The sequence below is a fragment of the Typopeltis vanoorti genome, chromosome 26 (assembly GCF_054136105.1).
Source record: "Typopeltis vanoorti isolate ZY-2024b chromosome 26, IOZ_Tvanoo_1.0, whole genome shotgun sequence".
Lineage (NCBI taxonomy): Eukaryota > Metazoa > Arthropoda > Arachnida > Uropygi > Thelyphonidae > Typopeltis > Typopeltis vanoorti.
Genome location: NC_143574.1, coordinates 6822836 through 6846637, shown reverse-complemented (window position 1 = coordinate 6846637; position 23802 = coordinate 6822836). Strand labels below are relative to the sequence as shown.

At 36.9% G+C, this 23802-nt stretch overlaps 1 protein-coding gene across 1 annotated transcript in view; it reads right to left on the bottom strand.

Moving 5' to 3' along the window:
* Window positions 1-433: 433 nt before the first annotated feature.
* LOC150092290 (glycogen debranching enzyme) overlaps window positions 434-23802 on the bottom strand; it is a 461626-nt gene continuing 438257 nt past the window's right edge. Inside the window, exon 28 of the mRNA XM_090414998.1 lies at window positions 434-4424. Coding sequence (XP_090271124.1) covers window positions 4143-4424 — 282 coding nt within the window. The 3' untranslated portion in view covers window positions 434-4142. The remainder of the gene's footprint in view (window positions 4425-23802) is intronic.

The window sequence follows — 23802 nt, the reverse complement described above, 5'->3', positions numbered from 1 at the left end:
ATTCGAATGAGATATTTCATATCACAGTAACTATCTTTATATATATTAAAAATAATTTATATTTTTATTTATGTACACTAATAATAACTAACAGAAGTCTTTTTGGATTTATTTGCATGTTTTTTACTTTTTTTTTTTTTTCAACTTTAACATGCAGCATATGAATTAAAACACTACCTCATTCATCAAAATGAATGTTTTTAAAATAACACAATCTTTGAAACAATCATATTACAACACAAAGACAGTTTAGTGCACGATTCCTATATAAATCCATTTCCACTCACCATTCACTATACTTAATTACTTAATAATAAGAAAAATAGGACTTTATGATTTAAAATTTAAGAAGCATTACAGAATCTATGCTAAGCTCTGTCATTTAATATTTTGCAGATGTTTCTTACAAAACTGCATTACAAACAATTCTATGTTGAATGTTTTTTTTTTTTTAAATAAATTTTTTTTTGAATTTTCTGAATGGAATCTTTGTACTTCTCCTAGGATACATTAGCAAAATTAACAAGTTTGTTAAAAATAACAAACTTGTTAATCCAAACTTTCTTAGCAGACTAAGAAAGGCTTCCTTAGGTTACTTTGGAATAAATATGATTACAGTATATGTTAATGCTGAATGTAATGGAAGACAGAGGTTGGCAAAATCGAATTACTGATTGATATATATATATCTAAAGACGATAAAAAAAATAAACCTGTTCTCAGAATAAATAAGAATAATTATTGTCTGTTTAATTCTTATATTTAGAATTACATGGTACTGGGAAACTTAAGAGGAGAATTAAATTGAAAGAACAATTCCAAATTTCACTGATTCGAAATGGAATATAAAACAGGAGCAAATATATAAAAGTACAAGTAAAGAAGTGAAGTAAAATAAAGTAACATGGGCTATAAAGTGCTACATTTGACTTTATACTGCTTAATATATCTGCAAAAAATTTATATATATACCATTTCAAATCAATGAAATTCAGAATTGTTCTGCTTTCAGTTTAATTTTTCTCAAGATGTACTCTTAAGTTTTACCCAAACCATCTAATTGATATTCAACTGAAACATTTCCTAGAAGTGTTCTGTTAAACATTGACTTGCTAATCCAGCCATAAACTTAACTTAGGTTATTTTACCTGTTAAGATTCATACATAAGAAATAACATCTTGTCTCTGTTTCTTTTTGCTTTCCAAATGCTAGTGATAGTGGTAATGATTTCTATCAAGGATAATATAAAGCAGGTATATAAAGGGTGAGGTGTCTGGAAAGTTCTGATAAACACCTAGAACAAAAATCTTTTGTCATATAAAAATCTTTTTAGGATATATAAGAGGACATAAAAATTAATTTTTTGTTCTATGTGTGTATCAGAACTTTCTAGACCCCCCCCCCTCATAGTTATACAAGGAAAGGGAAGGGGGGGGTACAGAAGATTTGAATTGCATACTGTTTTGCACTTCTGGAGTTAGGAATAGGATTCAAAATTAGATTGAGGAGAATGCAAGATATAGGCCTTGTGACCTCTTGTGTGTGGGAATAATATAAAAATTGACTTAGACTTTCAAAGATTTTTGAGAGACTGCCACCTGTTACATTTTTAAAAAAATTAAACTGAGGGAGGGGTTGAACAACAGATCAGCAGACAGATAGAAGATAATTTGTTATTGTGATAGACACCAGCAAGTTGTCTCAAAAGAGGAGGGTGAAAGCTGGTGGTGAAATGTTCTAGGGTGCTGTTGCTTAACATGTATATTTATTAACAACAATGTGAATGCTATCTAATTGTTTACAAATCTGGAGCTAAGGGATGATGCTCATAATATAAACCTCCAAGAGAATTTTGAATTGGCATGTAGTGTAAGTCAGTAAGCAAGGCTAACAATTCAATGTTGTGGTGTAAATTTTAACAATTTGGAAGCATGATTCAAATGCTGTACATTCCAAGTATGGAAATGTATTGAAGAGATATGCCAGGAATCAGAGAAGAAAAGGTAATGAGAATTTTGAGACAAAAATTATTAAAGTGAGGACACTGGCCTGTACAAATAAGGAAGTAACTTATGTACAGGTAAGTGCTAATAACTTATCTGTACCTCATAACCTTGATCTGATCACATCTTGACTACCATGCACAGAACTAGTCATCTGGTATTTGAAGTGATGAGTCGATGAACATGTTGGTTATGAGGACAGATTAAGGAAATGCATCTTCAGAGTGACAGGAGAAAAGAGATAACAGAAACGCATATCTTATGAAGGAATCATTAATAAGCACAGAAGATGTCAATCATAACTGAAAGGGAACAGGAGGCATCCCTAGAAGATGTAAACAAGAAAGTGGAAGAAGCATGTATGGATTATATTATTTCATAGTGTGATTGTGTACAAGAACAGTGACTAATTTAAGGGCAATATGAAAGACACAATCATAGTTTTGAGATGCATTTGTAATTCCATGAAGGTCTAATAATAAAAAATTTGGACAAATTATACAGTGAGCTGTTTCTGAATGTAACTAAGTTTTCCTTTCACTCTGCATTTTATCAAATTGGATTACTACAACACCCAGCTATGCATTAATGGTGTACAATATTAGGATGCAATCATAATAATTAGTCAACTTATTTATTATCTGCTTCTTACTCAGTTGAATGATTGTAAGTATGCATGCATGGACATTATACAGGATAATAACTATTTACAATAAAACTTCAATAATACAATATAACTTTTTACGCTGTTAACTAGTTCATGGTGTAATAATTAACAAATAATAATAAAAGTGGATGATAAGCTAAATTACTTATAAAAAATCAAATGTACATTTGAGAATGATAACAGGCATTTATATGGATTAGAGAAACCTTCTGGAGTTTCTTAAATAGCATGGTAGTGCCCAATTGTAATAATGCCATTTTTTTTATTATTTATTTATTTATTATTATTTAAATAAGCAGAAAATACACTTTGGAGCACATAACCTGCTTTTCCTTTAATTCTTTTTATTTTACAAACATACAATTTTTCTCTTATAAAGTTCATTTTAATACACATTCTCTCCCCTCCTCCCCATCTTTTTACAATAGATAATTTACATGTTTTTCATATTTTATCTTAAATTTATTAAGAAAAGAAGTTTCATTATATAAATAAATATATACACATGAATTGCATAAAAACCATTTTCAGTTACACATGAATGGAGAAGAGAACTTAAAATGATGGCAATGACAGATATTTTAATTTCAACAAATCATGGAAAGGAAATGAAGTGATCTATTCTATTTTAATAGTCAGAAATTTTACTTATGAATTTATCTTAACTTCTGAATTAGATTAACTGATGAATATTTCATATGCTAAATGCAATACATGTTAATCTAATTTTTAACAAATATCTACTAGATATCACTGGTAAACCAGATGTCTAGCAAATTAAACGAATAAAAATAAAGGACATTATTAATGTTTAAATGTCCAAGAACTTTCGATGGTTAACTTAGACTTTTAGGTTCTATCTTACTATTTTTACCCTGTACTATGAAATTTTTTATTCTGCAGCTATAAAGCTATTTTGCATATCTTACATATCAAATGTGCTTTGAATGTGTTTGATATTTTAGTTCCTGTAGTACATAAATTTCAAGCAAATTTTCAGCAGATACCATTTACAATTCATATTAAAATTGTGAGAATATTAAAACTAAAATTAAATATTCAAATTGACCATTTACAATAAATGGTGAATTTACTTTTATTAAAATGCAGAAACTTTCTCCTCTGTTTTTAGAGCAAATGCAAATATAGTGTATACAATAATATATATATATGCTAATCATAAAATTTCTTACTTGAATATTGCTGCGCAGAATAAATATGAATGTATTATAGAAAAGCAACAACTGCTACTAAATATTTCACAGTTGTGAATGCTCAAATTCAGAGATGTGATACAAAAGTTCATTCAAATCAGCTTCTCATTAGCAATCTCACTAAAATTCACAAGTTTCTGATACAAATTTGAACTTACTAATCAAACAGTGATACAATCACCAAATCACAGCAATAAAGTAAAACATCAAAAAAACCTGATTGTAATATGGAGTTATGCTGTATTTTCACGGATTGACTATAGTGGTAACTCAGCAGAAAATTTATCTAAATCATAAAGAACTTCTAACATTGATGCATGACTCCATGCCTGAATGGGACAACTATCAGGACAAAAATGTCCATTTGCATTAGTAAGTTCTGGAAGTCCTCGCCATTTTGATTCTTGAATTGCTTTAAAATGCATGGATAGTTTACTTTTGATTAAAGAAAGAGTTCTATCTAGTTCAGAAGGTTCGCCTATTACTTTGACAAAATGCAGTTTGGCACGCAGAAAATATCCAAGAGGCCAGAGCCATTCCTGAAAAATAAATGTATTGAGATTTAAAGAAACATATGTCAGACACTTCTCACAAGTCAACATTTATACAGATAACAAATTATGCAAACAACAGAGTATTTATTTAGGCAACAGAAAAAGCAAAGTTTGTATGGTGGGAAGCTAGGTGAATAAATTTATATGAAATATAAAGAGAGAGGGAGTGATAGAAGAGGAGAGAATGGGAACAGTAGAAGAAAGGGAATGAGAGAGAGTTGTATGAATGATAGAAGAGGTGAGAATAGGATAAGCAGAAGAGAGAGAGAGAATGAGTGTCAGATATAGGAATGACAGAAGAGGAAAGAATGGAAATGGCAGGAGAGAGGGAATGAGAAGATGCAAAGGCGCACAGGGACTAGGGATAGTGATGTCAGGAAGGCAGGTAAGTAAGGGAGCACAGAGAGAAACTGTTACAGGAGAGAGAGAGAGAGAGGAGGTGGGATGTATGTGAGCAATCGAGGAATAGGGTGGTAAGAGGTGTAATGTATGACTCAATGATCCGTGGTGTTCAAGATAGGATGCGTGAGGAGTGTTTGCCAGGAGGAATGGTAGAAAGTGTGACTATGGCAGTTAAGAGAGGTGAAAGGGTGGATGAGATGATTGTGATGGTGGGAACAAATAACTTGAGTAGTGGTGTAAATAGGGCAGCGAGAGATATGAGATTCTTCCTTGAGGTTGTACGAAAGAAGACACAGAGAGGAAAGATAGTGTGTGTGTTGCCTAGGTATGATAGTGACGAGCTGAACAGAAGAGCGGTGATATTGCATGGCATAAAAGCGAGAATGTGTCAAAAGAGAGGATTGGAATATGTGGATGCTTGGAGTGCATTTGAGAGCAGACAGGAATTGTATGCGAGAGACCACTTGTATTTGAACGAGGAAGGATAGGCATCTGGAGAGATTGCTGTTCTGAACAAGTCAGTGTGTTCCAGGGTGGATGGCAGCAGGGGTGGCCTCTTGTGGGAATGGGTACTTGGGAGAAGGGGGGGGGGAATGGCATCAGGTAACGCTGAGCCCAGTGGAGTCTAGAGGGGATAATGCTGAGTATAGAAACAATGGCATTTTTATGCAGTATACTAATGCTAGGAGTATTCGGAATAAGGGAGAGGAATTGGTGTGCAGATAGCATCAGCCTGGCCAAAAATTATTGGGATCACTGAGACGTGGTTGACAGAAGAGGATATAATAACCGGAATTGAAGTGGCAGGGTACAGCATTTTTCGGCAGGATAGGAAGGGAAAGCGTCGTGGTGGAGTACTGCTCATGATGAGTGATGACCTATGTCCTCTAAGAGTGGAGGCTTTGGAAGGCTGTGACACTAATGATTTTGAAAGCATATGGTGTGAGGTGGAGGTGGGCAAGACAGGATATTTAGTGGGGTGTTGCTACAGCCCAAGGAGCAGAGAGTGGGGACAGGAGATGTTGAGACAGTTGAGTGTGGCAAGTGCAAGAAGAATGATTGTTATGGGAGATTTTAACTACAGCAGTATAAATTGGGGAGAGGAAGATGCATGTAGCAATAAGGGAATGGAATTTCTAGAATTCTTGAGGGACAAATGTCTTAGGCAACATGTAACAGAGGGAACAAGAAGTTCAAGAGTTTTGGACTTGGTTATAGCATCAGAAGAGTTGATAATAACTGAGATGACATCTCTCCCACCAGTTGGAGAGAGTGACCATATGGTTTTGACTTGTAAAATGAATAGACATGCAGGAGTATCAAAGAGATGGGAACGTATGTGGAATTATAAAGCAGGTGATTATAATAGTCTTAGACGTCAACTTGGGGAAATTTTGTGGAGTGAGGAATTGGAAGGCTGGGATATCATTAGCTTGGGAAATTGTGGAGGAATATTTGTTGGCAGCAATGGTAAGCTGTATTCTACGAGTGAAGAAGAGGACACAATTTGGAGTAAAGTGGATGACAAACAATATTAAACAGGAACTGCATGCAAAAAAGAGGCTAGGAAGAGATATAGACAGGTGAAGAGAAGATGCATGAAGAATATAAGACACAGGTCAGGAGAGTGACTAGTATGGTAAGGAAGGTGAAACTGGAATATGAGAAAAGATTGCCCCTTAGATCCAAGGAAAATCCTAGGGAATTTTTAAGCTATGTGGCCAGTAGGAAGAGAAATGACTGTGGAAGAATGACATTGTGGGATAAAAATGGGAATAGAGTGACTGATGCAGAGGACATAGTAGAATTGTTCAATGAACACTTTATTGGAATATTTCATCCTGGAGGAGTCAATTTGAATACTAGAGGGATAGGGCAGGTTCAAGGTTTAGAGGTGCAGGAGGAGTGTGTGTGTTCCACATACTTAGTACTCTGGATGTTAGTAAAGCTGTGGGACTGGATGGTATTTCACCATGAGTTTTGAGAGAATGTGCTAAGGAACTGATAGTGCCCTTGATTTTTCAATGAAAGTCTGGCTGCAGGAAAGGTGCCCATGGAATGGAAGGAAGGTAAGATAGTGCCATTGCATAAGGGCGGTAGCAGACTGGAAGTGTCTAATTATAGGCCAGTTTGTGTGTCATCAGTAGTTAGTAAGATCTTGGAAAAAGTAGTAAGGGACTGTATACAGCATTGGGAAGATGATGGTAATGTTATCTGTGAGTTATTACTACGATAAAGAGCCAAGAGGCTATTTTTCCGGCGGCGTAAATTAAGTTAAGGGGATAATAAATCCCTCATTATTTTAAAGCTGGATACAAAACGCGGAGATCGAAATCTAAGAGTTTCATGCCGAAGAACTATCAGTGAGTCCAAGTAAGTCAACACCTGGGTAGTACAACACTAGCACAACTCGGAGCAAAGGTGGAGCAAGCTCCATCACTATCTTAATATTTTCTCATAATGTAAAACAGTAATACATCTAGGAGATGTATTACTGTTTTACATTATGAGGTCACTATCCAGCCTTTTTTCGACCTTTATTGAGGTCTTATCAGTGAGTAGGTAGACCTGGAATACTAAGGTTTAAGTGAACCGAACTTGTCAGACCGGTGTACCCACATATTATTATTACTACGATAAAGAGCCAAGAGGCTATTTTTCTGGCAGTGTAAATTAAGTTAAGGGGATAATAAATCCCTCATTATTTTAAATGCCAGATACGAAACATGGAGATCGAAATGTAAGAGTTTCATGCCGAAGAACTATCGGCGAGTCTAAGCGTAAGCCAACACCAGGGTAGTACAACACTAGGGCAACTCTGAGCAAAGGTGGAGCAAGATCCATCACTAACCTTAATATTTTCTCATAATGTAAAACACAGTCACAATGTAAAACTACCCAGGTGTTGACTTAAGCTTGGACTCGCCGATAGTTCTTCATCACGAAACTCTTAGATTTCAATCTCCGAGTTTTGTAGCCAGCTTTAAAATAATGAGGGATTTATTATCCCCTTAACTTAATTTACGCCACAGGAAAAATAGCCTCTTGGCTCTTTATCATAGTAATAATAATATATGGGCACACCGGTCTGGTAATTCGTTAGTAGGGGTATATTTAAGTTCGGTTCACTTAAACTTTGGTATTCCAGGTCTATCTCCTCACTGTTGAGACCTCAATAAAGGTCGAAACTGGTTTGGGTAGTGACCTCTCCTCATAATGAGAAAATATTAAGGATAGTGATGGAGTTTGCTCCACCTTTGCTCCGAGTTGCCCTAGTGTTGTACTACCCAGGTGTTGACTTAGGCGTGGACTCGCTGATAGTTCTTCGGCATGAAACTCTTAGATTTTGATCTCCGAGTTTCATATCCGGCTTTAAAATAATGAGGGATTTATTATCCCCTTAACTTAAGTTATCTGTGAGAGTCAACATGGATTGGTGAAGGGATGCTCTTGTTTTAGCAATATGCTAGCCTTTTATGATAAAGTTACAAGAGCATTAGATGAGGGAAAGGTATATACTGCCATTTTCCTAGACTTAGCAAAGGCATTTGACAGGGTGCCACATGATAAGCTGATATTCAAGCTGCAGCATATGGGTTCAGGATTCAGGATTGGCTGTCCGATAGGTATCAGAGAGTTGTGTATGGTGGAGCAATATCAAAGAGGCGGAAGGTTACAAGTGGGGTTCCACAGGGCTCAGTACCAGGACCTATATTGTTTAACCTTTATATCAATGACATTGTCAATGGATTGCAGGGGGATATTCAGTTGTTTGCAGATGATGCGAAGCTGGGAAGGGTTATTAGTAATAGTGCAGATGTGGCAGCCCTGCAAGAGGATTTGAATAAGCTAGATAGATGGGCAAATGAATGAGGGTTTCAGTTTAATGCAGCAAAATGTAAGGTCTTAAGGTTTGGGACACATCGATGGGATGCTGCATACTCTATGGGAGGAGTTAAACTGGAGGAAGTAGGGGAGACAATAGATCTGGGGTTGATGATTGATGGAAACCTGAAATTTAGGGGACATATTGCAAAGGTAGTGAAGGTAACACAGAGGATTGCTGCAATAATGAGGACACTGACCTGCAGAGATAAAAAGGTTATCATTCCGTTGTATAAGACTCTGATCAAACTACACTTAGATTATTGTTCTCAGATCTGGTCCCCAGAATTTGAAAGGGATAAATTAACTGTGGAAATGGTACAAAGGCGGATAACAAAGATGGCATTAGGACTGTACAATGTTGGTTATGGGGATCGCAGAGGGAGTGTGGACTGCAGATTTGGTGGATAGAATGATATGATTGCGACTTTTAAACTGTTGAGAGGTGGTTACAAGGGAGTTCTTTCACTTGGTTGCACAGTGGGAAGGAGTCATGACAAGGAGCCATCCCTGGAAGAGGGTGAGGAGTGGTTTCTTTGCATGAAGGGTGGTTGAACCATGGAATGTATTGCCTGATAGAGTGGTGAGAGCAAGAACGGTCAATGCATTTAAGGAGTGGTATGATAGACTTTGTGTTTCCTAGGAGGGACCTCCCTCAATGAGTCTTGATAGACTTATGTTTCTTAGAAAGGACCTCTCACAATGAGTACAGTCCATGGAGGCCTGAATAATAATAATAATAAATAACAGAGAAATTAGCCAAACATTAAACCAGCAGAAATTAGTCAAACATAAAACAGCAGTCAATTTAACATATGGATCTGAGAGTTGAACTCTTAGATTCATATGTTATTTTTGATATGATGGAAGCATCATATCAAAAATGAAGATAGTAATCTTCCTTCCATGCTAGCATTAAACAGATTTTTACTGCTAGGATGGAAGGATGAAGACCTAGAAGAAGAACAAGATCTAGGCAGTGGATTGATGCAGTCTGACATGATAGAAAGAAGATAAAAATATAAATAACATTGAACTTGCAAAGAAATTATATTCTTGTTATCTTTAATCGAAGTATAAGTAAAGTTTATGTGTGAAATATCTTCATGACTAGGCCACTTGTATATAGAGGCTGATGACTTCACATGAATTGCCTAAGTATTCCACATCTGTCTCTAATCCAAACGCCTATTTTTTCTGGCGAAGTTAATTAAATTAAGGGGATAAAAATCCCTTATTATTTTACAGCCGTAAAGAGTTTCATGCCGAAGAACTATCGGCAAATCCAAGCGTATCACCTTGTACTACCAGGTGTTCAATTACACTTGGATTCGCCGATAGTTCTTCGGTATGAAACTCTTAGATCGTAGTTTTCGAACTCAGAGTTTCACATATTGGCTGTAAAATAATAAGGGATTTTTATCCCCTTAATTTAACCCGAAGTGCTGTCAAGTAATAGACAAATTTGGCGGAAAATTGTTGATAAGATATTAGTAACAATGCAAACTTAATTGATAATGATAACATTTCAAATAAACAAAAATGGAATGGGAAGGCATTATTATAGTGATAACAACTGATAAAAGGAGAAAAAAAAATGTTTTTTTTTTAGTACTTTCACTTCTGCTCCAACATTTTTGAATTTCTTTAATTTATCATTATGGCACATTTAAAAACGTATTATGTAAGCAGTTCATTTACAAGCATTATTCAGTGGCACACCATCACTCATAATGATTAAGAACTGCATATGTTCATTACTTCAGATATGAAATAGGGAAATAAGATTTTCTTAAAAAAAAAAAAAAAAACTCTTCATTATTGATGCATATTATTATTATTATTATTCCTGATACCTCCAAGGAGTCCAAAGACTCATCGCGGGAGGACATCTTCAACTGTCTCTACACCTTACCTCTACTACGAATCAACACCATCTACCGCCCACCTCCAACACCACCACAACTAGTAATTTTTTGTCTGCAAATTGCGTGTGTTCTGAAGGGCCGATTTGTATGTATGCGGGATGAAAAACCCGAGTTTCTGGGAGATCAGCTAACTCACCATCGATCGAAATCGACCAGATAAAGATTCCTCCCGTCACGACGAGAATCGAACTTAGGCCTATTCCAATCGAAGGGCGCAATGTACCGTCATTCTTCCAATTGCACTACGGAGGCGCTAATTATATCTTCATTTGTCTCAGGAAAAAGACTGGCCTATAAATTTTAAAGGGTGCCAATGATTTGGAGAGAATCACGAAAATCAAGTAAGTTAGCAAAAAAGGTGCTTAATGGTGCTTAATGGCAGGAAAAAGACCTAGGGAAGGTCAAGATCTAGGTGGGTGGAGTAATGCAATCAGACATTTCAGTTAAACAGAAGTTTAACTGGCAGCTGAAGTAGATGAAATTCGATTAGAAATATCATATATGGAGGTATAAAAGTTTTACAGTGGCTATTTGAATTTGGATTTTTTTATGAAAACAAAACATTTGATATCAGATAACTTAGAATCTGCCATAAGAGCAGTGATGAATGATGAACCTCCTGCATATGGCATGTGCTGTCATCATCACACAAAAGCATTTCTGAAGTTGTCAACAAACTTCATCCAGATGAATAAATTAATTAAACAACCCTGTGTTTAGCGATGGAACTTCGCTTCCTGAATGAAACTTTCTGTTTTTAGAAGAAAAAAAAAGAGATATACATATAGGTTGGTCAATTGATAGGCCTCTGCTACTAATGGCTCACAAAAAAGTTAAGCAAGTTTGAGCACAGTTAGTAGTTGGAAGGGGTTATCATTCGATGCTGTTGGCACACTCTCCTTCAATGTGTCTTTGGACTCCCTGGAGATGTCACATAATAATATATATATATATATATATATATATTTTTTTTTTTTAAAGTTTTTTTTTCTTTAATTATATTGTGTAGATTTGTATAGTAGTGCTTTGTGTGATAGACAGGATAAATCATTGTACTGTGGTATTATGGTTCTGAAAGTGTTGCTACGGTTGCTATTGCAATTTATGTGGAAGTGCTAGTTAACATTACAAAAATGATGGCAGTAGCAGCAAAGAAGTATATGCCATATGATCAACCAACCTCTCATGTATGGGCCCAAGAAAATGCCAGCAGCGTGGGAAGTAACTCAGAGATCGAGTTTTTCCTTGGAGTTTTCGCAGTGAATAAGATGCAACAATTGTTTTATGTATGCATCCAAAAATGCTAAATATTTATGGAGTGTCAGATCGAATAATAAAAAGGAATATATTATAGTATGTGAGAAGTGCAATGAAGGACTAGGACGAAATCAGAAAATCAACACAAATCAGAAAATGGATGGGAGAGCTTGCGACGGTAATAACAGAAGCAACGTGGAAGAGTTTAGGCAAGAGTCAGGTTAAATGTATGGAGGGGGAAACTGAAAGATGATAGGGTTGCTTTACATGGTGACTCAATCATTAAAGGTGTATTAAAAAATAAAATAAAAAATAAAAAAATTAAGTGCACAAGACATGTTTTACAGGTGGTACAATAAAACAAATATCAGATGTTTTGCACAGAAGGAAGGAAGGAACAGGCGTCAGAATTAGTAGTAGTAGTAGTTGTGGGCACAAACGACTAGGTTAGTGAGACAAAGAATGTGGAAAGGGATTTAAAGTTGTTGAAGGAAGTGAAGGAAAATGGTGTCATCACTGGGAAAGTGGTTAGTTTGTTGCCCAGATATGACAGTAGCAAACTGAGCAGAGTAATATAATGAACTGTGTCAGGAGGAAAGTGTTCAAGGAATCAGAGATGATAAAGGTAACATGAAAACTGAAGATAAAGATATTCTAAATGTCTAGAGTAATTATTTTGAAACACTGCTAAATGAAACAAGCAGAGTCAGCACGGTGGTAGAAAACTCCCAATACAATGCAGTCAAGAATACATATCCATACTAGAAGTAGAAAAAGTCATCAAAAACCTGAAATGCAGAAAGGCAGCTGGAGTAGATGAAATTCAATTAGAAATATCATATATGGAGGTATAAAAGTTTTACAGTGGCTATACTGCATAATTCAGAAGCCTTGGTCTGCAAGTATTCTTGAGAAACAGCAAAGAAAAATTGTGGAGAAGAAACGCAGAGAACAACAATTTGGGTTCAGGATAAACAGCGGTTGTCCAGATTAGATTTTCACTTCAAGACAAATAGTTGAGAAATCATGGGAATATAACAACAATCTGTATTTAAGTTTTATAGATATGGAAAAGGCATATGACAAGGTGCCAAGAGGAAAGCTATCCAAAAAATGCTCCAGTTGTATAGTGTAAATGGGACATTATATCAAGCAATACATAGTCTGTATTTGAGGTGTAAATTAGCAGTTAGAATTGAAAGAGGTACAGGAAGATGGGTTGATGTAAAGTCAGGTGTGTGACAAGGATGTACATTATCTCCACTATTATTCATCATCAGTATGAATCCCTTTATGAAGGAAAGTGGTATTAAACCTGAAATCAATATTGGAGATGTTGGTTTCAGTACTTTACTTTATGCAGATGATGTTATACTCCTAAATAAATCCAGGACAAGGCTGCAGGATTCCCAGACCAAATCGAATAACTTCTGTAATAAATTTGGTATGAAAATCAGCATTAAAAAGACATAGACAATGAAAATAGGCAGAAATATTGAAAACATCAACTGCATCCTGAATGGAGAACCTATACAACAAGTAAACTATTTTTTTCAGCTATTTAGGCCCAATTTTTAATAAAGATGGCAAATTAAATTTGGAAATGGACAGCAGAATTAGCAAAGCTGGTATGGTAGGAAGTCAAATAAATAAATTTATATGAAATAAGAGAGATTAGTCAAAACACTAAACTAGTGCATACAGGACAGTGTTCAAACTAATTTTAACATGGATCTGAGAGCTGGGTTCGAAATAAAACTCTTGATCAAACACTGGAGACCACACATATGAGAGTCATAAGAAAGATTAGGGGGGGGGAGGATAAACAGATGGCATCAATGGTAGTATCCTATTAAAAATGAGGCTATTAGGAAAGAACTTGACATTGTTAATAGGAAGTTAGGATAATAACAATAACTAAGACCCAATGGAGTCAAAGACTCATCTAGGATGTTCCTTTGTCATACACACAGCTCATCATAAGTTAGTAGATTACTAAAACATGATCTCCATTTAGCAAATCCATGCTTTCCATCAAAGATGATACCATTGTTGTCAACCCAATTCTGGATCCTGATTCTTGAATTCTCTCACCTCCTTTATGAAGCAGTACAATCTTGCCTTCCTTTCACTCCTTTGGAACTTGACCAAATGAAAGACTCATATTAAACAAATATGCTAAGGCAGATGTCAACTGCCTGGCACATTTCTTCAAAATACATAGTGATATATCATCAAGTTCTACATTCTTATTAACATCAAGTTTGCTTAATTTCCCATATACCTCTTCCTCATTCACAGGCAGTCTCTCCTCATCCACTGCTCTCAAACTCTGTATGATGTCTTCACAAGGATGAAAGACCTTTATGAACTGCTCCTTAAATATCTGAAAAATATCCTCTGCAGCAGTTGTTCTTATACCATTTTCTCCAATCAATGTCATCCTTTCATAATCATTCTTTTTTTTCTCTTTTTTTTCTGTAATGATGTAACTTTTCACATAGTATTATCACAAGATCCTGTACATCCCCCCCTCCCATGAAGGCATATGTCAGAAATCTGATAATGATGATTATACATGTATCTCATAGAGTCAGAAGACTTATCTCGGTAGATCTATTATTCGCACAATAGCTATCATCTCTCTCTCTCTCTCTCTGTCCTTAAACTCATTTGCTGGATGAAGCACCTCTGACAATCCCTTCCATCAATTTACCACCCTCCAAGCAAAAAAAATCTACATCTAATCTAACATCCTTGCTAACCACATTCTTACACAATTTCCATGGGTGAACCTTCATTCTCTCCCTTTCTGCCATGTACTGAAAGTCTTCAGTATGACAATCCTATAAAATCCCCTTAATAACTTATAAAATCACATATACCAATATAAAAATCACATATAAAAATAACTTATAACAATCCTATAAAATCCCTTTTATATGCTTGTATCAGGTCTTCTTTTTTTTTGCCTTTCAGCTAGTTTTTGAAACCTACAGACTGTCAATCAATTCTCATTTGGTGCATTCCACAGACTTGCCACAATCTTTTGTTACTCACATCTGGATCCTCTCCACCACTTCTTCATCCCCAGGTAATCTGGGTGTCCAGATCTGTCCTTATAAAAGCATTATACAAGGGAACAATAACTACTCTATCCCTACTTGTTAGTTTGCTCTTCAACAATCACCTAATTCGATGTGCTGTTTTGTCTGCCTTTGCAAATTAAGCTTCAACTCGCTATTCACAATCACCTCCTAAGTCCCTGGCTTCATCAGATTCCTGCAGTTCAGTTCCATCAATATAGTTCTTGTGATCTCTTCTTCCCTTTGGGAAGAAGAGATCACAAGTACTATATTGATGATGACCTTACACACTTAGTTATATTAAACTAGCAGACATTTATCTTTGCCCACACTGCTAGTCTATTTAAGTCTTCCTGCAGGATCTTTATATCACCTTCATTCTCAGTTTCCAGTTTAGCATCTTCAACAAACAACTGAATATTTCCTGTCAAATCATTTCCTAATCTGATACAAATTAAACAACGGAGGAGGACTTACTGAGCTCTGTGGTACACCACCTGTCACCAGCCTTCACCTGGATGCCCCAAATCCTCTATAAACCACTCGTTGATATCTGTTCATCAGCTACCTCTAATCCAAATCACCAGATTCATATCCATCCCAATTTGCTCCAATTTATGCAATATAATTCTATGTAGAATCCTGTCAAATACCTTTGCAAAGTCTAGCAATATCACTGATTAGCCATTCCCCTTATTCAACTTCATTCATTGTCACTTTATCATAGAAAGTAAGCAAATTATTAAGGCAAGATCTACTCCTCACAAAACCATGTTGTCCCTTATAGAGCACCAAATTCCTATCCACTCAGTCGTGAATTCTTTCACCAATTTCTCCAATATCTTTAACCACCTGGATTGGCATATAATTTGCTACTTCTGTCTTGGAGCTCCTTTATACAGTGAGACTAATTTGCACTCTTTCCACTCTACTGACAGCTTTCCAGTTAATTAATTAATGTAATTAAATTAAGAGCTGATAATTCCCTTGCACATTCTTGTAATATGGACTGATAATCTATCTAATCCCATGGCTGTGTTTGCATTTTGAGGTTCTGCAATATTTTAAGTGCCTTCATTTCTTCAATCTCTATTCTCCCATCAGTCAATGTCCCATCTGGCATTGCAACATTACCACCTAGATCAGTGATGGCGAACCTTTTTACCCAGGTGTGTCAAACATCTTTTTTTTTTAAATATTGACGTTGTTGATGTGCCACTTGCATACATGCATTATAAATATAACTACATAATCATAGATGGTGACTTATATATATCATATTAGGCTATTTATTTAATAGGACATTGATATAAAATCTATGAATTCATATTATAAAATTAATTTAATAAACTGAAATTACAAACTTACATTACATTTAATGACTTTTCTGTTGCTGACTACTGGTAGAAAGTTCTTTCAATGATCAAACCTATCTTCACCTTAACTGAGAGCGATCTTATCATGATTTATCACAGTTTTTTCATCAGAATACCAATATTTTTCAACATCCAAGGTGTGTCACCTGAAACCCTCAAGTGTGTCGGTGCTGACACACATGTCATAGGTTCACCATCACTGACCTAGATGGTTCCCCAATGCAAAATGTTCATGCAGTAATTCAACTATTTGGTTTGTTTCTGTTACCTCTCTTTGTAGTCACCCGTTTTATAATTCCACGTGGCCCTTCTTAAAAGAAAAATTCTGCATGTATGGCAATCTCCCTGGTCAAAACTACATGATACTTTCCTCAAGTGGAGCACCATAGCATCACTTACAGCATTACTAACATCCTTTATCTTGGCACCAGGAAATTATAATTTTGTCATGCTCTCCTCAAATGCTCCTCTTATCAATGAATCACCATTCAAAATCCAATTCTTATTTTTATGCTTCTGCTCTTTCATACTCTGCAATTCTCTGTGTTTCTTTTGCTTCTGTGTCATATCATCTGCCAGGTATTTCTGCAAACACTCAATCTCATGTTTTGCTGTATGAATGAATGTAAGGTAACTAGCATACAACTGGGAGAGTGAAATGGAAGAAGTAAGGAAGGTGATGGAGAAGTTGAACATTAAAATGTAAAGTAAGTTATACTTAACAAGAAATTATATTATTCTTTAATGCTTTATTCAAACATAAGCAAACAAAGTGTGTGCATGAAGTACTTCACATCAATTGCCTTAGTATTCCATAGTGCAAAGCACACTTCCTTTCAGACATGTATATTGCTAAGCATCATTGGAAGGTTTTTACATTTACAAAGGCTTTTGTCAGTTCAAGGTAAATGCATCATAGGTCTCCTTGGATTCAGTAAATAATGGTAAATCATCCTATTATCATTACTATCTCTTTTTTTTTATAACCTCAAGACTTATTTGCAGGCATTTATCCTACTTCCTTACAGACTGTCAGATAAAAAAAATAATAAATATATATATATATATATAAAAGAATCACAGAACCAAAATTTTTATGTACACAAAAAAAAAAAAAAAAAACTAGAGAAAGAAACAGTTTTATATTTATTTATTTATTCTTATGGCAAAAGGAATACAAAACATCTACGGGTCAATCTGGAAGAGCCAATCCAGGGCCTCATCAGTCGCCTTGTGGATGTACTAAAGGCCACCACCATGAAATTGGCGTCTTGGGCAGTCACTCACAATATGAATAATTGTGGGGGCCACAGGAGAACAATCACAATAAGGGTGGTCTAACAGCCTCCGTTTATGTAGTAGGTAGCCACATCTGCCCTGGTTAGCTCTGATCCTGTTGATAGATGACCAAAACTTCCTAGCAAGAGTAAAACTAGGCTGCAGAGCACAGGGCTCTTCTACCAGGAAGCTGTTTGTTGGAAGATTGTTGGACCAATATTCTCTTCACATGTCAGATGTTGATGGTAGGGCAGCTGAAGAGAGTTTGTCCATGGACCAGAAAGGCTTTCTAGATTTTAAGTGAAGACTAGGTGGATTTATGGGAGTCTAGTGCAGGGTACTACACCAGACTCTCACTTTATTAAATTCTTTATTCCACATTTGTCTTCTCTGCATATTTAGGTGGAGCAATGTTAGGACAGAGAGCCAGGAGAGAGGGGTAATTCTCACTGTCCCACTAATTGTGTGCATGGTAGAATTTAGCTGGGTGTCTATAATGTTAGTGTTTGCACGTCTGAGCTAGTGTAGATGACTTTAGGATTTCTGCACCAAAACCCCAGGTTGTTCCAGCAAGTCTGGAAATGATATTATTTCTCGTTTTAATTTTGTTGGACAGGTTGGTGATGTGCCTTTTATAGGTTAGGCTTCTGTCCAGGCTCATACCAAGGTATTTCGGGTGAAGCTCATGTTCTACCATTTTTCCACAAAAAGAAAGGTTGAGGTGTCGATTTGCCTCTGCATTGTTCAGGTGAAATACTGTGGACACATTTTTTGTTGGATTTGGCTTCAAGTACCACTGCTTGAAGTACTCTTCCAGGATGTTCATGTCTGTGTTGAAGGTTGATTCCAGGTTGGTAAAGGAGGTAGACTGATGTAGGATTGCTAAGTCATTGGCGTACATATACTTGCTTGAGCTGGTATGTGGTAAGTCATACACATAGATGTTAAAGAGTAACGGGGCTAACACAGAGCCCTGTGGGAGACCATTGTGAAGGAATCTGGGCCTACTCTTTTTTCCACCAATATGGACCTGGATCTTTCTGTTGGAGAGAATCGATTCAAAAAGCTGAAAAGTTCTTTTGCACCTTATAATATTTCCTTACTTTAGGAGGAGGCCCCTGATCCAGACTGTGTCATAAGCTGATGTTAGGTCAATGAAAGTGGCTCTGGATTTAAGTTTCTTCTGGAAGCTTGCTTCAATCTATGTTGTCAGGGGCAGGACCTGGTCACAGCAACTTCTTCCCGGCCTGAAGCCAGCTTGTTCAGTAGATAGTGCTCTTTCAACGAGTGGTGAAATTCTTTTAAGGAGAATTCTTTCAAAGAGCTTAAAGGTGGAGCAAAGCAAGGAGATAGGCTGTAAATTTTTGACATCATTTGGATCTTTCTCTGGTTTGGGTACGGTAATTATTTTGGCTTCCTGCCACAGATTTGGTAGTTTTCTAGTCATTATAATTTTTGAGGAAAGGGTGGCCAGCCATATTTGAGCTCATTGACCGAGATGTTTTAGAAACTCAGGGAGGATATCATCCACTCCTGCAGCCTTGCCATTCTTGGTGAGTTTTAAGGCTTCCTGTACCTCTTCCTGAGATACTGGTTGTACATGTTCAGGAAGCTTGGGGCCGGTCTTCAGGATTTGTCTGATGGAAGATTGCATAGTAATTTTCTTGATAGAGCTGGACGACGACTACCGCAAATGCAAATGTACAGCTAACCAACCCTGTTTCCCGAGACAACAGAATAGTAATTTTAGTAATCGAAAATACCCCAATAGAAAAGTACCTAGACGAAGTAGTGCAGCATGTTCCACCAAAAAATATAACTCACATTTCAAGAGTTGCCGGAACCATACAAATGTACTTTAACAATGCATCTTGGTCTGAGACATTAATTGAAAAGGGGATAAACATTGGAGCATAACATATGAATGTCTCACCAATTACGCTAGCTCCCACAAAAGTAACAGTGTCAAATGTCCTACTGGAAATAAGCCATCACATGCTTCGCGGATTAATGTCAAAATATGGTGCAGTAACAGGTAAAATCCGAACGCTACGAGCCGCTACAACTAGGCCTGAATTTGCTCACATCAAGAGCTTTAGAAGACAGGCTCTAATGCACTTTGGCGACAACACAATCAGCTCCATACCTAAAATAATCAACACAGAAATATATGGAGTACCCTACACCTTTTATATTACTGTCGCTGCTCAGTGCTTTTACTGCGACAAAGAAGGTCATGTAAGGAAGTTATGCCCGTATCTACCCAAACATGAGAAACCGGTTAATAATACTACCAACCCTAGCGGATCAGAAAACCAGAAGCAGCAAACAACCAATCCCCAAAAAACAGAAACATTCCTAACAAACAACAAAAGTCTCATGGAAACAAATCTTAGTCGAATACTGGGGAGACAAAATCAAGTGGTGGCACTAACGAAACCCAACTTTCGGACGAACGTCCACCAACATCGATTAAAAGCAATCCTAGAGAAAAGGAAACAGAAAACGGACAACTAACCAACTCTGATAAAGATAAACATAATGAAGAGGAGCAAGAAACAAAAAAAGGAAAAACATCCACAGACGAACCAGTGTAGCTGGAACAGGGAATCTTTGCCTCTAAACATTCCGGAACCCTTCCAACAGCCTGTAGAGGGGGATGAAGAGATCGAGCTTCCTGAGTTCTCAGATGTTGAAGAGGAAACTGGTCTTCCTCACACTGAAGGCCCACTAACAAATCAGCAGCTTCAGAGCTTTCTTTAAAAAGTTCGAGGCTCTTCACAAAAACTGCTGACAGCATATGACTACACTGCCAACATCAGTGGCCTTCTGACCCAGCTGGAAGAATTAAGAACCGTTCTGGCAGGATAAAGAGGAAGAAAAAAACCATCAATCTCAGGAAACGAATATACTACCTGATCAATGGGCTTGAATCCCAGCGGCTGCGTAACTATCCGTAAAGAAAGTGAGGATTACCGCACCAAAAAAACTAAACAATAAAATAATAAGCACCTCAGTAAACCTTCTCTCAATGAACGCTAGAGGATGTGCCACACTACTGCGAAACTGGTTTGTCCTGCTGCAGCATATCCTTGCCCACCAGCCAGGAATAGTTATGCTGCAGGAAACTAACTTCCATTGCAACAGCAAAGCTTCAGATCAACACTGGAGGAACTGGCCTTATACCATGCACCACTGTCCTGCCATACAACTTCATGGATCAGGAGTCAGCATTGGAATTCACCAAAACAGCGCTCTAAAATTAGGAATAATTGATACCTTTCCTGGGTGTGCAACATATGCACTCATTACAACTCACAGGAAAGAAAACACATATTATTAATATATACATACCACAAAGCGAAGAGCTTGCAGTGCAGGTACTAGAGTTCGTCCGAAACCACCTAAGCAAGGTCAATGACCACCTCATACTGGCAGGGGAATTCAACTGCACTCTGGATTCTGCAATGGACAGACAACAATGCTAAGAACATCGATACTCACTAGCTCAGCTTCTCCAGGATGTAATAAATGACTACGAGCTGACTGATACTTTCAGACCCTTGCATCCACATGAGAAAGTGTTCCCCTGGAGGGCCAAAGGTGGTCCTACCAGTGTCCTATACCAGGCACAGCTCGATAGATACTACACATCGATGCACACAATACCCTACGTAAGGAGAATCACATACCATCCATCTCATGCATCAGACCATGATTCCATCCTTCTGAGCATTTGCATTCCTGGACACACCGGACACAAAGGAGGAGCGTACTGGATATTTAATAACAGCCTACTACAGGATACAGATTATCTCAGAACCACCAACAACTATATCGAAACTCTCATCAGAGATATACCTACTTCCCAATCAATTTCTGAGTGGTGGTCAGAAATTGACCTTTAACTCTTTAAATCCAAAGTTAGGGTATTTACCCAAAAATATAGTCACCAGAGGAATTTAAATAAGCATTCAGTACTTAAAGATTTGCAACAACAACAACAACAGCAATTACATCATCCGGAATCTTAGGAATACCAGTCCTTAGATGTCACCATACGCTCAAACCCAGAGCACTCTGCACAAGGAGCACTAATAAGAGCACGACGCAAACACATTAACTTCGCAGATGCGCCCACAAAGTATTTCTTTTCACTGGAAAAACACCAACAAGAGTGCACAACTATATCTGCTATAACAAGAGATATTGGAAACATCATAGAAAATCATACGAAATCCTCTTATATATACCTTGCAGTACTACAAACATTTGTACCAAGCAAACTCAACATCTATGGATGCCACGAATATAATTCTCTCTGATGTGAAAAAACTCACACCAGCAACTAGGCGTAACAGAGAACTCCCCATCACACTACACGATTTGACAACTACCTGCACCTCCTAACCTAAAAAAGAAATCTCCTGGCATAGACGGGCTCACCACTGAATATTACCAGTCCTTCTGGGAATATCTTGGACCTATCCTCTACAGAGTATATGTCGACGCCAATACCAATGGCTTCCCACTCAATATGACAACATCTGTTATTAAACTTATTCCAAAGAAATGAGACTCGACGAAATTAGGAAACTGTAGAACCATCTCCATCATAAACACCTACTGTAAAATAATATCAAAAGCCATTGCCAACAAATTTAAACCCCCCCCCCCTCTGAACGAAATAATAAATAGGCATCAGAGCTATTCCATCCCTAGACGATCTATCCACGAAAACGTACACCTCATAAGCATAGCTAACAACGACAACAGTGTAACAATGGGTCTTGTAACACTAGACCAAGAAAAAGCTTTCGACCGCATTGAACACCTATACCTATTCAGCTGCCTGAAAGCATTCGGCTTTGGCTCAGGCATCATTCATTCTATTAAGATGTTGTATGCTAAAGCACACATTTACATGAAAATAAATAATAGTTTCATACAGCAGAGGTATTAAATAAGGCCGTCCACTTTCCGGTACTCTTTACACAATTGCCATTGAGCCTTTTTTGTGTAGATTAAGCATGCTGATTAGGGCATCCAGTCCTAAATTTTCTTACCAAACATAATCCTGACAGCATATGCTGATGATGATACAATTATAGCCCGCAAAGAAGAGGATTTCCATAACATACAAACAGCATACCAACAATACCAAGCAGCCTCAGGAGCCAAACTAAACACAAATAAAACCACAGGACTGTGGTGTGGCAAATGGAAAAACCGAACAGATTCCCAAATGTCTGGTCCGCAGAGGGAATAAAATACCTGGGGATTTGTTTACCTAGGAAACACGCCATCTTATGTGGATAAGAACTGGAAAAAACTAAATAAACGTTTCAAGCAAGTACTAGGAAAGTGGGCAGCAATACAAGCCTCTGCCTCCACAAGAGGGAGAACAATAATTGTTAACCAAATAGCCACCAGTGTCCTTTGGCATACACTAAAGATTCTCAAGCCACCACTGCAATTCATCAAACAAATAAAGTCAACCATCTATCAATTTATATGGAACAAAACAAAATGACTCTCCTACTCCAAGCTGTGAACTTTTCTCAAAGATGGAGGACAAAACTTGACCTCCATTGACAACAGGAAATAACACACAAATGAACCACTGAATATATTTTCACTTCTGCCACTAGAGGTCTCTCTCTCTCTCTCTCTCTACAACCTTAAGAATGACAACAGGCCAGTGAATCTAACAAACTTCTACGAAGATGCCCTTCGAAGATGGAAGAAACTAAACCTCCAGCACACAATGAAGACAGCATCCCTTCCTGAAATCTTCATGGAACCCATCTTCCACAACACGGTGGGTAACAAACCCGATCACTCAGAAAGAGATTTTTTTAAGTAGTAGTAAAATTTATTTGTAAGCTTCCTATAATAGTACAAAATGTTGAACGATCATATGTGTAACCTAAGAGCAACAGCTCATCCAGGTTACGATATGCATAAAGTTACAATAATTTATGTAATGCATTTTCATTATATACACCTACGCTCATTCATATAATATACATATTAAATATTATTATAATATAATTACATAATAAAATCGCAGGAGATATGCTAATATGTACAGATAAAGTTGCATAACAATTAATTAGGAACAAAATAAAGCAGTTAAATTGCATTAACA